General features: G+C 37.9%; 2 protein-coding genes and 1 long non-coding RNA gene across 3 annotated transcripts in view; 2 read left to right on the forward strand and 1 right to left on the reverse strand.

Annotated features, from left to right (window-relative positions):
• The first annotated feature begins 284 nt into the window (after positions 1–284).
• Positions 285–3,041, forward strand: LOC127977651 (uncharacterized). The gene is made up of 4 exons (XR_008158277.1): positions 285–628; positions 1,418–1,706; positions 1,743–1,891; positions 2,045–3,041. It is a non-coding gene; the product is annotated as an uncharacterized LOC127977651 (long non-coding RNA).
• Positions 3,042–3,136: 95 nt separating this feature from the next.
• On the reverse strand, positions 3,137–7,462 carry LOC127977649 (uncharacterized). Its single transcript, XM_052582635.1, has 13 exons — positions 7,309–7,462; positions 6,541–6,639; positions 6,372–6,464; positions 6,179–6,256; positions 5,999–6,091; positions 5,425–5,770; positions 4,953–5,235; positions 4,623–4,856; positions 4,429–4,514; positions 4,228–4,332; positions 3,761–3,947; positions 3,509–3,673; positions 3,137–3,285 (listed from the first exon to the last, which is right to left on the reverse strand). The coding sequence occupies exons 3-11, from the start codon at positions 6,398–6,400 to the stop codon at positions 3,768–3,770; spliced, it is 1,434 nt and encodes a 477-aa protein (XP_052438595.1). The 5' UTR covers positions 6,401–6,464; positions 6,541–6,639; positions 7,309–7,462; the 3' UTR covers positions 3,137–3,285; positions 3,509–3,673; positions 3,761–3,767.
• Positions 7,463–8,993: 1,531 nt separating this feature from the next.
• Positions 8,994–16,171, forward strand: part of LOC127977647 (ras-specific guanine nucleotide-releasing factor 1) — a 40,055-nt gene continuing 32,877 nt past the window's right edge. Inside the window, exon 1 of the mRNA XM_052582634.1 lies at positions 8,994–9,655. Coding sequence (XP_052438594.1) covers positions 9,380–9,655 — 276 coding nt within the window. The 5' untranslated portion in view covers positions 8,994–9,379. The remainder of the gene's footprint in view (positions 9,656–16,171) is intronic.

Here is a 16,171-nt window from a genome sequence, read left to right on the forward strand (position 1 = left end):
CCAATCAGACATCTGTTAAAAATGTGACAGATTGGTTTAGAAATAGCTGATAACTTTAACAGCCGACTATCCAAGTTGTTTGTAGCAGACCCACCAACAGTCAAAGATCTCAGCAACATTTCCACCTGCACAACATTAACCTGATGAAATTCAAAACTACACAGTTTATCTTTCATAATACACCTTTCAATTAGTTCATTTGAGTTGGAATCAAAAAGTATTTCATTGTCTCTCTAAAGTTAGAAATCTTATTAACAAAATAATCATTAAAATAATTTGCAATCTGTCTTGGCTTAGTCAAATAAACTCCATTCAATTCAACAAAAAAAGTACAAGTAGATTTTTTCCCCATAATTTCATTGAGTACATTCCACAATTTCTTACAATCTGTACCACTATCGTCAATTCTCTTCTGAAAATATTTTTTTCTTTTTCACTCTGTTCACCTTGGTCACATGATTCCTTAAAGGAACCGTGTGTAGGATTGTGGCCTAAACTGGTACTGCAGTCACTATAAAAATACTGCAGAGCGGTGTATCCCCTCCCCCTCCCCCCTGACTCGAGGTTGCCAGATAAGCTGCAGGATTCAGCAGAAACGTAGGCTGCTTCATCGAGCTTCCAATGGCAGGTGACGAACAGACGTAAGTTTTTCCGTTTTCTGTTAATTATGTTTATGCTTCATGAGAGAGATTTTGATAAGTAATTATGTATTTAAAAATTTTACTAATTGTCATTAGTTAAATATAATCGTAAAGATGTATGCTCGTATGTGACTGTATAATCGTAAAGATTTATGCTCGTATGTGACAGTATAATCGTAAAGATTTATGCTCGTATGTGACAGTATAATCGTAAAGATTTATGCTCGTATGTGACATTATAATCGTAAATATGTATGCTCGTATGTGACAGTATAATCGTAAAGATGTATGCTCGTATGTGACAGACAGAATGGTAACTGTTAGTCTAACTTGTAACGTTATTTATCTGTCATTAATGTAAATACAAGCACAAGCCTGTCACTGTGTAACCAATATCAAAGATACAGTTATTCAATTAGCTGATGATATAAGTGAAAGTGGCCAGCTGTATTTTTTATTTTTATTTTACTTACCCTGCAGCACGTCCATAACGCTAAAATATGTGATGTGAAGGATTACATGACATTCTATTATTTTTGGCTGTAGAACTTGCATGAAAAACAAGTAGGCTACAAAACGTTCCAAATGGCCCAAATTTTTCACATCATAGGCTACACTGTGCTTTTCATTAGTGTTATGGACATTAGAAAAAGTATTTTTTCCTTGGAATTGTACCTACTGTAGTGCTTCCAAACCAATACTAATATAGTACATAGCCTAAAAGGTAGAGAATGTTTATTTTGAGTTAGCACTTGTACTGCTCTCACTTGTTGCAGCCTGATTTAGACCTCAGTTATGAGGTGCCCGCTGACCTAAGTGAGGCTGATGAGAGCTGGGAAGGCGAGAGGAGGCGCAGACAAAGGAAAAGAAGAGCAAAGGGGAGAGGGACAAGAGTAGAGCGTGCAGGTCTTGGTCCAGGAGACAAAGAGCAGAGAGAAGGAGAGAATTTAGAGGGAGGAGATGGACCAGGTGGAAGAGGCCAGAGAGCTGGAAGAGAGAGTGCAGATGTTTCAGGTGGAAAAGGAGAGAGTGTGGGCCCTGCACCAGGTGACAGAGGCCAGAGAGGTGGAAGAGGCCAGAGGGGTGGAAGAGGCCAGAGAGGTGGAAGAGGTCAGAGAGGTGGAAGAGGAGATAATGCAGGTCCAAGTACTGGAGTTGGCAGCAGAGGAAGGAAAGGGAAAGGAGGCAGAGATGCAGAGGAAGAGAACAGAGTTCAGATGATCCAAATTGACCGAAGGGTCCGGACAGAGGTTTGTTTCCAGAATATGCTAGCTACACAATTGATAGATTCTAGTAAAATTATGGCTTGTGATAAGTAGCCACCATTTGAATCAATGTTAGCATCTTTGTTATTTTTAATCAAATGTAAATAACACATTTTCTATTATGGTTTGTTTACTTAGGCACTCATTCAGGGCATGAGTGAAGTGAGGCTACGAGCACTAGCAACCCAGGTCTTCTCCCGGAATCCTGGATTAGTTTTTGATGCACTTCCTCAATTGGACAGCACAACCCCACCTAACGCTGCTCTTCCATGGTGCACCTGTGGGCACTGCAGGGAAATGGCCACAGACGCTGAAAGGAAATGCTGTGGCCAGGGGCCTGACTACTGCATCAGCAAATTGGCACATTTTGATCTGTATTGTCTGGAAGATGGTTATTTGCGTATTCACAGAGATTACAGAAATGATATGTTGGTGGTAGCTGAAGTTATAGAGCCAGGAGATGATAACAGACAATTTAGGTATGCTGCTTATCGTCAATACATCTTTTGGCAGCATGGGTCACTGGGTCTGGGTAACCGTCGTGTTATTCCCAGCTGCTGTATATGGAAAATAAGGGACAAATACCCTGACCCCCAAGGCCAGTACACTGGCTTTGTACCCACCATTTGATACCATTCTAACGTGAACAGTTAAATTCAAGTTATTTATTGTTGTATATATAGTTTTACTAATTGTTTTTTGATTTGTTCAGTTTTTTGGTTTGTTTGTTTGTAAAGAGCCTTCCTCATTTTTTCAATAAAAAAAGTTTATTTATAATAACAATACTATGCTTTTTACAATGTAGAGAAACAGTATATAAAATGGTATAATGATAAATGTTACACAGTATAAATAGAAAACTAGACTCAGCTGCTCTGTACTGTTAAAATTTTAGTCTGAAATTGTTGATAAGCAGCTTGTGACACAAAAGTTTACATGGCCATGAAGATGGTCAGGGTTGTGAGGCTCTGGAAACTGGGCTTCACAGGTCTTTAGTCTGGAATGTTGACACTGAGGAGAGCAAAATACAACCTGAAGTTAGTTTATTTCAAACTTGGAATTGTTATGCATAACATCTGACTTGGTGTGTGGCATGTAGCCCAAGGTGCAAAATAAATAAATTTGCATTCAACCTACCAAGACCTCTCCTGACTTGGGTGTGCAGGAGTTCCTCAATGGTTGGTGCCGGCACAGGGGGAAGTGGGCCGTACCTTCTGGGGTCATCAGGTCGTAGTGTCCTCCGTCTGGGCATCCCCTTACCAGCTAATCTCTTTTGAAGGATCATAGCTTGCAGTTCTGGGATGTAGCCATACGTCTTGGATGTCTTCCGAGTGTATAGCATATACCTGCGAGCATTCTTCTTGTACAGCCTCCTGTACCTGTATTAAAAGCAAAAAGGGGAGGGAAGAAGACATTTACATTCCAAGGGACATTTTTTGTAGTGTTCTTCTGTAGTGTTAGATGAAAATTCTATCATCACATACTCACTCACCCTCATGGTGTATATGTTGATAGAATTTTCATTTTTCGGTGGAGTATCCCTTACATGGTGTTGTAATCTGGTATAAAACAATAGCATGTAGATGTGAGCAAGTCACTTACTGTTTGCTTCCATCAGATTTACACAACTCTGGGCGGTCCTTGTGGTAATTATAGTCCATCGCTGCAAGGAGCATCCTGGCCTCAAAGACAGGAGGGCTAAATGCTGTGCGCTTGCTAGCGTACATTAAAATATGGTTCTGGAAGGACTCCAGATCAGCAGTGGACCTGTGGGGGGTGTGTGAGAAGAGACATTTAGTGGGATTTTGAAAATATCTTTCTATCTACAGTATGTGTATATACTCAAAATATTACCTAAAATTTAGATATTTGTGGACCTCATTAAGCCACCGCTAACGATGCTCTTCAGGGCCTCATGTGCCATGGAGCCTCGCTCAAGCCACTGTTGAGTTCCACCAGATTCTAAGTCTGCATGCTGGCAGCTTCCCAGGACCCACCTGTGTTCATTTGTCACATGATGTAGGAGACCAAGCCACAGCTCCTAGAAATAATATAGAAATATAATGTACAGAAAAAAAAGCATGCATATTGTACATAATTCATTTTTAATGATGATTCTGTTTGTAAGTACTATAATCTAAGTGGGTCACATTATTTACCACAATGACATGTCTGGTTAGCTACTGAATCAACAAATATCCAACATCAACGAACCATCCTAACTTATTCTCTTTACCAGCAAGGCATGTCTAATAAGTCTGCATGTTAGTTTTGCATATTATTTTTAGATGACAACTATTTTTCAAACCATATCAACTTACAAGGAACTCTTGGTAAGAATCTGCTGTTTTGCAGCACCACCAAAAGTGGTTGACAATGTCTTTTAGCCAACTGCTCAAACTGGACTGACCCTTGACCTGTGAAGCCTGGGATAGACATAACAGTTATCATGATTACACCGCTCAAATTAGGGTAGATTGCCATGCAGAAAAGGAAGCCATAGTAATGACAGCTGAACTTACAGCATGGATCCTTTTTGCCAAATTCTTGGCCCCATGCCACATATCCAAGCTGTGCTGCAGCCCAAGGTCTTTGTACTTTCCTTTGTCTTATTTGAAAAAATAATATGTATAATTAGTACAGTAATGGTCCCCCCACCCCTCCAAAAAAGTTGTTGTAATTCTACAAGTAACGCAAAATTTCAGTGGCAACTTACTCATTAGTGCGGAGATCTGGACATGGGCATCAGTGCAGACCTCTACTAGTTTCACTTCATTCAAAAGAGTGTCGACTGTCCGCACAAATGCCTCTCTCTCCATGATCACAGAATTTCGCCCAGTCTCCCTTTTGTCCACAATGATGACAGAGATGATTTCCCTGGATTCGTTCTCCATGGCAGTGTATGTACAGTACTGGGCGCAATGTCCAGGACTGTCCATTCTTCCATCCGCTATTCAATTTGTAAACAAGAATCAATGATTAACACAGAACATAAAATTTACATCTTAACATACTGTAGCATAAATGAATAAAAAATGTACATTACCTACTATTACCACATCTCTGTCTTTTAGCCGATTTAATGCCTCAGCCCTCCTCTCTTCCCAAAACTCCTTCACAGTGTCTACACCGTATGTGTCCTGAATTGTGAAAAATGAACTACGGTCCACCATCCCCATGTTCATAAACTGGAACAGAAGCGAGACTTTGGCGTAGTTGCTTCCGGAGAGTAGTATGTTGCTTGCCAACATAAAGTCCCCTGCTAGCATCCCGTACCTCAAAGTGGGCTGTGAGCTCCATCTCCATACAGTGTGGCCAACAAGGCAGGTCTGACAATAAATGGGACACAACTTAGGCTATTTAGCATTATCAAATACAAACATAGAATTGCTTCCACTAAGTGGAAACTACAACTCAGGAAGCTTGATTGAGTTTCACAAAACCACTGTCAACGTATTGACATTGCCTCCAACACCGATCTACACTTATTTGCAATGTAGTATGATTACAACACATACCCATTCCATGATGCTTGCAGTACCCCTGCGTGTAATGGAAACTTCAAATGGAGGGCGACACTGACACTCCATTTTACTGACGTCACATGTGTATGGGCACTTTTGGACCGGAAGCACAAGTAATGTTGCAAGCTGCCTCAAACAGTCCTCATAAGTGATGGAGGCCCGTTTCCCGATTAGGTCATCTTCAGTCATGACCTCCAGTGTATCAGGAAAGCCAGGTTGTTGAAGTGTAGGTAAGGTGACTGATGGAGGCTCTACATCCGGGATGTCATGTACTGTCTCACTGGCATCTATCACAGGCAGATTATCAATGCATGGTGGTGCCTGCAATGCTCCACCCAACCTAAAGACATGAAAGATATATACTGTATATATCATTTACAGATAGATATCCAATCAGATGAATAAAATAAAAATGGCATATACAAAGACGGGGTTATCTTTGAGATACTACAGGGACCAGAAAATATAAAAAAATCTTACATCTTTTATTTTTATGTTTACATATTTAATTGAATCAATGTTCGATAATGTATTGTGCATAATCTTACAGGATCCAATGTTAACATACCGAATACAAATACGAGGGACATAGTCCTCTTCTTCACTGTCATCTGCTTCAATCTCCTCATTACTAACACCTTCACTGTCCCCCCAATCAATTCTGGCAAATGTGATAGAAAATTATATTTGTTAATACAAAGCAGAACATCTTGTTACTCAATGTTCAGTAAAACCCAGTGGAACTTACACACTGTTCATTAGATCATTTATCTCCTGCTCATTCATGACCTGGGTTTCAGCATCCTGGATGCTCATGTTCTGTAGACTAAAAACAAAAACAATACAGAGGTCACAAAGATTTTTTTTTTTTAAGTACATTTTTACTTACAAAACATTTCTTATCATTTGGCATATTAGGAAGCCTGAGAGGCTTTATCTACCTTTCCTCCAGAACCTCAGAGGCATCCATGGTGCGCTCATCATCTTCCAGTCTTTCCTCAATAGGCGACAGGTCCTCTCTGTAAATGGTGTAGCTGTTTAAGACCCAAATTGTTTCAAAATATGCAATGAAAATAAAAAAAAGAAATAAAAGTGGTACTGACTACTGACCGATTAGAAAGTGTTTCAGATGATGCACATACGATACTGGAAAGTGATGGTGCAGTCAGGTGGTGTTTCTTCAAGTTTCTCTTACTGGGTGTTGAGGTGCTGGGGGCATAATAGCTGAAGAGATAAGCGTTTTTGATTTGATTTCTTTTTTTAACATATAAATACAATTACAATAAAAAAAAATTGAGAAAAAAAAGATAATAGTAAAACAAAACAAAAAACATATAAACAACAAAATAAAAATTCCTTTTTTTTCAATAACAAAAAAAAATCGATTTACAAGTACTAAAGTTTTTGTAATAAGTACGCTAACAAATAACCAAAACATTTTCCACAGCAATTGTAATGCGGGCCAAATTCAATATCACCAATGGCTATCACAGGGTTGTTTTCAGTTCCATCAGAAAATATTGTTATAGTAACTAAATTACATTAGCAATGGTCATAAAGGTCAACTTTCAGCATGTGTAACTTGGTCCATGATATACGTGAAGAAGAAATGACGAATCATTTTTACTGAGGTAACATTAGGCTACTGTCTCAATTACGTTTCAAATTGCCATAATGGGCGTGCTAATGTTGTTTTCCTCAGCTTCTCAGCATAATGACAGAAAAACGGGCTACTGTAATGCATTGCTTAGCATACGTCCATGTGAGCTAACGTTATTTTACTTTGCACAAACATGCCTAACTTTGTTCGACTGTCATTAATATATCAAATGTCCATCGACATCAAGTACAAGCTAGCCAAGCATAGATAAATCTTACCTGTCCAGGAGAAAATTAGCAACGTTGGCGTCTGTGTTCAAATTCTTCTCCGTTTTCAGCCGTCTCCATCGTTCAAAAGCATCTCCAATACAAATTCTGACGAATTTCAGAATTATAACGAGGTCTTTTTGATTTAGTAACAGACATTTTTTATCCGACTGGAGTTAGAGTAAGTTACAGCAAAGCTGGCAACACGGATCCCGAAACACTACTGACTTCGTGATTGGTAGATAGGAGGAGGGAGGCGCGTCAGGCCAAAACACAAAATGACAACAACAACATCAGTTGAGGGCTGCAAGTCCACTTTTTAAATGACAATATCCTGGCCGGACTACTGTTGTCAGTGATATACGTATATGAAATGAACATGTTTTCTTAATGTCTAGTGACACATCAGGGCCATTTTATGATTAATTAAAATAGATTTCTTACATACAGCTCCTTTAAAATACAATAAAATTTTCTGTCAAAAGAGTCAAAGAACCGCAACCTTTTTAGCCTCTTCCCTTTGAGCCATTAAGCTCCTTATCTCAGTATCTTGATATATATATCAAGTTTCTATTTTCTGAATTAGGTTGTTTTTATTTTGTACAGCATGGTATTGGCAGATTGGGACTTGTGCTTAAAAGCTTTGATAATTAAGAAAATGGTTTGTAACAGAGAACTATTACATATGATCTGAATGCCCTAAATCAGTGGTTTACAAACTTTTTATTTATGCAGCTCTAATCAACCTTAAAAATATTCATGCGCTAGCTATATTTTTGATAAAATAAAAATTCTGAAAACAAAAAAATAGAAATGTTATAGATAAACTTTTTTTTCCAGTAATAAACCATATTCATGTTCCTGTTAAAGGTCTGTGCAGGTAAAAAAAAAAAACTGTTAATTGGTTATGGTGCCACTGCCGCCCAACAATTCAGAAGCTTTTTTTATTTTTTTTATTTCTCTATTATTTGATTTTTAAATGAATTGAACTTCAAGCCTTCTTTTACCTCAGTTACATGTGTTGCATTGTAAATACTTTGGATGGATTTATGAAGTGAGAAATTAAATTAAACAGAAATAAACTTGGGCTCTTAATAATGATGAACAGAAAAGTAAATATTGCATATAAAATTATATTAAAATACGAACTAACTTGTGCAATACAGGAGATATTCTTACACTACCCTAAATTAATGAAAACGTGATTTAAATGACTTTTTTAATGCAAAATCTGGTCCTAAATTTGTTTATTGTGTAGGGGTTTTATATTAAAAACAATACGGCCCTCAAGACAAGCTACTTTATTGTGAATGTATGGCTAATAATTTTTCTGCGGTCCCTATAAAGATCATAACAGAGACAATATTATCGCAAGTTTAGCTCAACCTCTCCCAACATTACTTTTCTCAGCATTATTTCTGCCTTTAACATTTCTGCGATTTTAAACAGGCTATATCAAGCGCCTCTGTGTGGCACTGAAACGCAAATGTATGGTATATATGCCACTTTAGATGCAGATTAGCTATGTTTTACGTTTAGTGTAACTCGTAACAAATTTAAATACAATACAGGTTCAAGAGGGTTTTTCCTCGCATGAAGCAATCTGTCATCATCTCTGCAACAGATCTAATATGAACTCGAGTGACTGCAAAAGTACGTTTCTCTCTCTGTCCGAGGTTCTGAAAGCTGGTCACATGACGCCACTGCCTCATTCAGCACTGAGCGCGCGCACTGGTTTATAGAGAATTTCACGTGAGAACGCGATAAACCATCTCTCGCATACACTGTATCCTAATTCTCCCCGCTCACTGCGTCACATAAGAGGTAACAGGAGGCATTTCGGTGTCTTTTTCCAAAGCCTGAACGCATTCGACAACATTACGATGGTAGAGTTTGGCATTCCTCGATTTTCTCCGCGATTCTTCCCGACTTCATGCCCAGGCGGTGATTGCAGTGGATGGGCAGAACGTGCCAGGCTCCGTTTCTAAACCAGAAAGTGCCCGTCTCCTCGGGGATCTGGTGCTAAGAAGATGTAAGGACCGAGACAAGCCTTTCCCCCAAAACCAGCATCTTCTCCACAAAAATGCAGAAGGGAATTCGACTTAATGATGGTCATGTCACCTACCTGGGTCTTTTGGCAAAGAAAGACGGCACGAGGCGAGGCTGCTTGAGCAAAAAGAGCTCCGACAACACAAAATGGCACACCAAGTGGTTTGCTCTGTTGCAAAATATGCTTTTTTATTTTGAGAGCGAGTCCAGTTCGCGACCCTCGGGATTATACCTGTTGGAGGGATGTGTGTGTGACAGGTCGCCCTCACCCAAACCTTCTCTGTCAGCCAAGGAGTGCTTAGAAAAACAGGTACGAAACAAACTAAACGACAACTTTGCTTCATACTTCTGTAATGCTGATGCAGAGCCTTAGATATAGTTACTTTGGGGGTAAAACAACTAAAAACGTTCTTTCTGTTTCAAGCCAGCAGCGACTGTGGTTTGTTTTATGCGTAAAGATGATGAACATGCGCTCGTCGAGACAACCAACACTTTTAACCCGCAAGCAATCTGCTGCTTTGCTCGGTGCTCGGAGATTTTTGCACCTGATATTCCGTGCGTTTGTTTAATAGGGTTTATCTGTCACGTCTACTTTTTTTTCCCCTTGGAAATTAGCATCTTTCTTTCTTTCTTTTTTCTTTTTTTTTTTGCGAGATGACATTAGGATGCTGTGTTTGAAACCATCGGATAGGTTACATAATATGCGTAGCCTATAGTTATTAATAGATATATTCCTTGTGGTTACATCAATTTATATACAAATATTTATTACATAAATTTATTAAAAATATAAGCTATATGTTAATGTTCTTTGTCATTAAAGTATAGTTAATCTAAACATTCAAAATGCTGTGATGTAGGCTACTCAACCTCATGTTGTTTCAACCCTGTATGACTTTATCTTCTGTGGAACTCAAAAAGACAGCTTCAGTACACATTCGCTTTCATTTTATGAAACAAGATGCAATGAAAGCGAATGGAGACTGATGCTGCGAGTGCCCTATACATTACGCCAAGCATCTCCCTTTGTCTGTCACAGAATAGCTATATAACAACATGAAGGAGAGGGAATGACATAATTACTACAGCGGTTTATGCAGAAACTTGTTTGTCAGTGTCACGCTAACGGCAGTCAACAGTTTACCGATTTAAGTTTAGTGTCTTTCATCGTTTGGTATCCGTTTAGCTTTCAAGGAAAAGGGATGTTATTTATCAGCGTTTCTCCTCAGAGACATTTTAGTTTCGACTGTTCCGCTCTCTGCCTCACACAAGAGAGAAAATGATGCTAAAGAAGCACTTTATAAACCTCAGAGTCGCCATCATGCGGAAAACTGGCGTAGAATCGCAGTCTGTTTGACGTATTGATTTAATTCCCGCTCTGATATTAATAGCATCCTACCTTGGCAACTGCATCTACACAACGTGTTTAATAACAAATCGTTCCCAAAAGTGAACTTTATGTTCACAAGACATTGTTTTGGGTGTCTAAAAAAAGGAGTTGTGCAGCATTTAATGTTCTTTATTCGTTTTATTGTGATCCAACACAGAGATGCTGATGATTAGGCTAAACCTTGTAACTCCTTCAGATATGTCATATTATCTTTTTTTTAGGCATTTCACAGTAGTATGTCTATTTATTATAACATAGATATAACAATGTGGTTTGTGCTAACCTTGTTTGAGTTCAGAGTGAATATGAATTATTATTTTGACCAGAAAATATGTTATGCTCCTTTAAAAACGTGTAGATGACGTAGCCTAAATTAAAGGTGCACTCAGGTTTTTGTAAAAAAATGTTTTTACTTAAAATAGGTTAGAGAGAATAAAACGAGTTTCTGAAAAATACGATTAAAAGGTTATTTGTCAAGCTGCTTAATTGTACATGGATCGGATGGTCTTCTAATGCAGGCCACCATGTTGAGATCACATGACCAACAGTGTCATGCAATGGAATGCAACAGAGCCCACCCAATTGTTATTTATTTATTTTTCTGGATTGGGATACTTCTCAAAATAAAGTATAGGCTATTTGTTTAAAACCTTTAAGTTGACCAGACAGCTCACAAAAGCCAGAATTTGAACCAAAAGTCAGACAAAAGACAAATGTACAAAACTGTGAACTTAAAGGGATAGTTCACCCAAAAATAAATGTCATTAATTACTCAACCTCAAGTTGTTCCTAACTCGTAAGATCTTTGTTCATCTTCGGAACACAAATTAAAGGGGTCATATGATGTATTATTTTGTGTATTTTGTGTAATGAAATGTGTTTATGCAGTTTAAGTAAAAAAAAAAAAAAAACACATTATTTTCCACATAATATACATTATTTTTTCACCTTCTGAAACGCGTAGTTTTTTTTTTTTTTTTTACAAAGCTCATCGTTCTGAAAAGCGAGGTGTGCTCTAATAGGTCAGCTATCCAGTGCGTTGTGATTGGCCGAATGCCTCAAACGTGTGTTGGAAATGTTACTCACCTCATCATACTGTGATGGAATGTCCCGGTCAGAACACTGGCGTAACAAGACAAAAACCAAACAAGCCATTTGTTGTATCCAGGAGGGACATTATTATAATGACTTATACTGTGTTTTTACTGATTGCATTGCGCCACGTAAACATAAAACCATGTCTGCATTTGTGATCAGAGACTACACTGCTCAAAACTCGCGTTTGAATCATCAGTGACAAATTCTTTAAACATGTAAACGTACTTAGAGTTTGTGAGTCAGAACAGCTGGCATTGTAGTCTACTCTCCCAGGATCGGAGGATCACCAGGAACCTCCATAAAATGCGATGCACACATCTGAATATTTTGGTTGAGCTGTTCTGGAACAGTTTGTAAATACAACTTAACCACTGATTTCTAGTCATGTTTTCTTTTGGAAGGCCAAACCAAGTATTTTCACTCAGCTGGGGTTAGGTGTCTTGCTCAAGGACACCTCGACACTTGGTCAGGTGGAGCCGGGGATCGAACCACCAACCTTCCAGTTTGTAGACAACCTACATGAACCACTGAGCCACTGCCACCCCATGGTAGCAAGGGCAACAACGAGAATCAAAGTTACACCTTCTTTCTTTGCGTGAACATTTGGGCAGCGTTATGCAAATTTTCCCACATCGTGACAGAGACGTGGGGACTTGTTTAAACAAGAAATTTTAGGAGGGAGTAGACGAATCTAAACTTTTATAAAGAATATCTGTTTGGGTTTGAGACTTTAGTCTTTACAACTTTAGGGATCTTATCTATTCACAAACAGCTTGTAACACTCCAAAGAGAAAGGAAATCTTGAAATTGCATCATATGATCCCATTAAGATATTTTTGATGCATTCTGAGAGCTCTTTGACCCTCCCGTTGACAGCAAGGGTACTACCATGACCAAGGTCCAGAAATGTAGTAAGGACATGAAGCGGAAGTGCGCGCATGCGTCGTGATACTTCCCAAAATGGAGGCAAGCCACAGCAGATTGGATGAGGAGGAGAAGAATTGTTGAACAAAGTTGTTATTTTTGTTTTCTTTGCGCACAAAAAGTATTCTTGTAGCTGTGTAAAATTACGGTTGAACTATTGATGTCACATAGACTATTTTACTGATGTCCTTACGATGTTTCTGAACATTCAATGAGGTAGTACCCTTGCTGTCTACGGGAGGGTCAAAGAGCTCTCAGAATGCATGAAAAATATCTTAATTTGTGTTCCGAAGAAGAGCAAAGGTCTTTTGGGTTTGGAATGACTTGAGGGTGAGTAATTAATGACGGAATTTTTGGTTGAACTAACCCTTTAATGCTTTAATGAGAGAAGGAAGTAGACTACAATCCCATGAAGCATTGCATATGACATCAAAAGAATAGATAAATATAAAACCACTGATTTAAAGATGTTGATAAATATTACACATATTTAAGTCATTTGAGAGTGTGGATAGAAGACTCAATTATGTCCTGCTCGTTGTGTTTCTCTGAAGGTGTTTTTTTTTTTTTTTTTTGCACTAAATCATAGGTAATGCATTTATGGTGTGGGCTAATAGCTTCAACAAAAATAATCAACAGCCTCGTAAGCTCACAGTCAATCTGTTTTCAAAGGTTTATAAGTTATCATTAAATCAGTTCCCCAATGGAGAAAATGAATGTGTTGTTTTGCTTCAGGAACACAACTGTTGAACTCTACTGGACCTGGTTACTAATAATAACAATAATAGTACTGTATTTATATTAATCAGTTTATTTTTGAAAACATTTTTGTGTTTCTAAACTATAAACATTTAAGTTCATGGTGACAAGCATGTCCGTGATCCACTAGACAGTCTAAAAAGAATCAGTACGAGTGGATAAATAAAATGTCCACTCAAGCGGTCCATGTTGAAGTGATGACCCACAGCTACACAGACTGAGGACAAACGGCAGGACGTCAAGTGGTGGCCATGTCCTGCACACCACCAAATGTCTCAGTCTAAGACTGCAGCACTGCATTATAGAGGGAGAGAACTCGCAACATACTGCAAACCAACACAAACCTTGAAGTCCAAGAATGTGGATTTTATGGATATGTGCATGGAAATACATAATAAATATTGTCAAAAAGGAGCAAAAAACACTGGTGTGAACCTATTGGTATCAGAATAAAATCCAGTAAAATGTAGATAAAAACTGACTGAGTGCGCCTTTAATTTTCAGCAGCAACCACTTAATCACTGCATCTACATGGCAATCTAAAGTGTACAGTAGTTAGGATGGTTTGTCAGGTGATCTTGAAAGAAAATATTAGAAAAGCTGGATCAGTTCTTCTTTGTGATACAAGCACGACTTTTGACTACTAGCCAGTGATGGAAACTGACATTGCTGAAGTTAAACCTGCATGGCTGTGTCTTCAGCCTGCAGTGCTCGTCTCTGTGTGTCAGGACCACAATTCAACAAAAGTCTAAGACCTTCCTATGAACAGCTGTCCGTGTGCTGACAAAGCAGGATGCTGCATGGAGTTTGATGCTGTGCATGTCTGTCATCCTCTAAAGAACAGAGCGCAGTTAGAGCGACGTTACCTAACAATCAATGACTCAGTGTTTGACAGAGTCACGCACACTTCATCTTTTATATTAGGCATGCACACGGTAACCTCATTTAGTGTAACTCATTTGCATAAATAATTTTACAGTGGCAAGCTTTGGGTTTTCACTGAAATGGAAATAATGTAAGATGCCTGCTTTACTGCTAATACCTGCCTTGAGCAGAGCCGCCAATATAGATGCTTTCATCGGCCTTCCACTTCCACTTATTTATATATTTAATGGTGAAGATAGTAAATTACATAGTAGTGTCTATTGCAATTCATGCGTCTTGAGTAAGCACATTTCTTTTTTTCATGTGATTTCTATGATTTTATTCAATTTAAACAATGTCAGTGTCTTAAAGTGAAAGGGTTACCCAAAAATAAAGACTTTAATCTTCTTTATATATATATATATATATATATATATATATATATATATATATATATATATATATATATATATATATATATATATTTATATATAATCTATTGTATAAATCTATGTCATTGATCTTATTGTGAGTTATTATTTTGGTCCTGCCCTACTTTTCTTTCCTTTTTCGATAATCTTTTTTCACTCATCTGATCAAACTCATACTCGTCATATATCTATATGTCATAATACAAAATAAAATATATTTTGCTTCTTCCTTTACATTGCAAAAAACACGCAATGATATTTTTTTCTTTTGAACTGATCTGAAAGACAAATGCCTTAGTTAAGCATTTATTTATTTTTTGTTTTTTTGTACGTTGGTGTTTGGAGCTGCAATTGTCAAATAATGAGCTGTACTTTTCATTGCAAGAAAAAAAGATCTATGGTCATGGATTAAAGCATGTTAAATCCCTACATCCCTATATTTTTTCCTGTTTATTCCATATCCATGGAATAGATCTTACCTAGTATGTGAACCTTTCTCAGGTTCTTGTAAACTCTTATGATCTTAATGTAGTGTTTGTTCCATATTCATATTTAGCATTATACAGTTCTTCATTTCCCAAGGTGTGCCAACTCACAGATACAGGAGCAAAAAAGTGAGACACCCTATTTAATCTAGAGTTTAGTGCTACACAGGTGTGCAGGTGTATATTTACTTCCTTTTTTAGGGAAAAAAAATCAGCTCAATTCAGTTTGAGATGCACAATTTGCAGACTGGGTCCCACATCCATTTCAATTTCTAATCAAATTTAGTTTCTTTCTTTTTATTTTTCTTTTTCTTTTTCTTTATAATTGTATTTGTATTTTATTTTATGTTTTTTTTTGGGGGGGGGGGGGTTATTGCAGTGTTCCTTGATGTTATTCACTAATCTAAAAAAGCATTTAATCAGCACAAAGGTGATTTTGAGCAGTGTGCGTACAAGCGTATTCAACACAAATCTGTGTTGTCCCGTTACCTTTCCTTTCATTGTCATTGTATTTACATCCAAATCAAATCTCTGCTCTACAATTCATTTATTGGACATACTTTAATATATCTGCATTTTAGCCCATGGTTCCTATGGCAACTCCTATTTGCATGAGAAAAAGAGTGGTTGGAGGGATGGTGTGTGTGTGTGTGTGTGTGTGTTGCGGGAGCATGTAACAGAGCATTGCGCCTCCTTCATTAATGCTAATACTGTTCGGGCTAAATTTGTTCTGTTCAGTACCTCTGAGGGGTCAGGGCCCATTTATAGCAAAACACTCATCTCTCTTTTGGGAACAGCTGCATTTTTGCAGCTCAAAAGAATGAGCCTGTGCATGTAGACATACTGATGCTTGCTATTTTGGTCTGCTTGCAGAT

The sequence above is a fragment of the Carassius gibelio genome, chromosome B18, assembly GCF_023724105.1.
Source record: "Carassius gibelio isolate Cgi1373 ecotype wild population from Czech Republic chromosome B18, carGib1.2-hapl.c, whole genome shotgun sequence".
Classification (NCBI taxonomy): domain Eukaryota; kingdom Metazoa; phylum Chordata; class Actinopteri; order Cypriniformes; family Cyprinidae; genus Carassius; species Carassius gibelio.

Bases quoted from the DNA above. Each gene is read 5' to 3' on its own strand.
- LOC127977649 (XM_052582635.1), bottom strand. From the start codon at position 6,400: ATGGATGCCTCTGAGGTTCTGGAGGAAAG. The intron at 5,771-5,998 runs GTATGTTAACAT...TCATGTCTTTAG, and splicing joins GTCCCTCGTATTTGTATTCG to GTTGGGTGGAGCATTGCAGG. The intron at 4,333-4,428 runs GTAAGTTCAGCT...TGTCTATCCCAG, and splicing joins TGGCAAAAAGGATCCATGCT to GCTTCACAGGTCAAGGGTCA.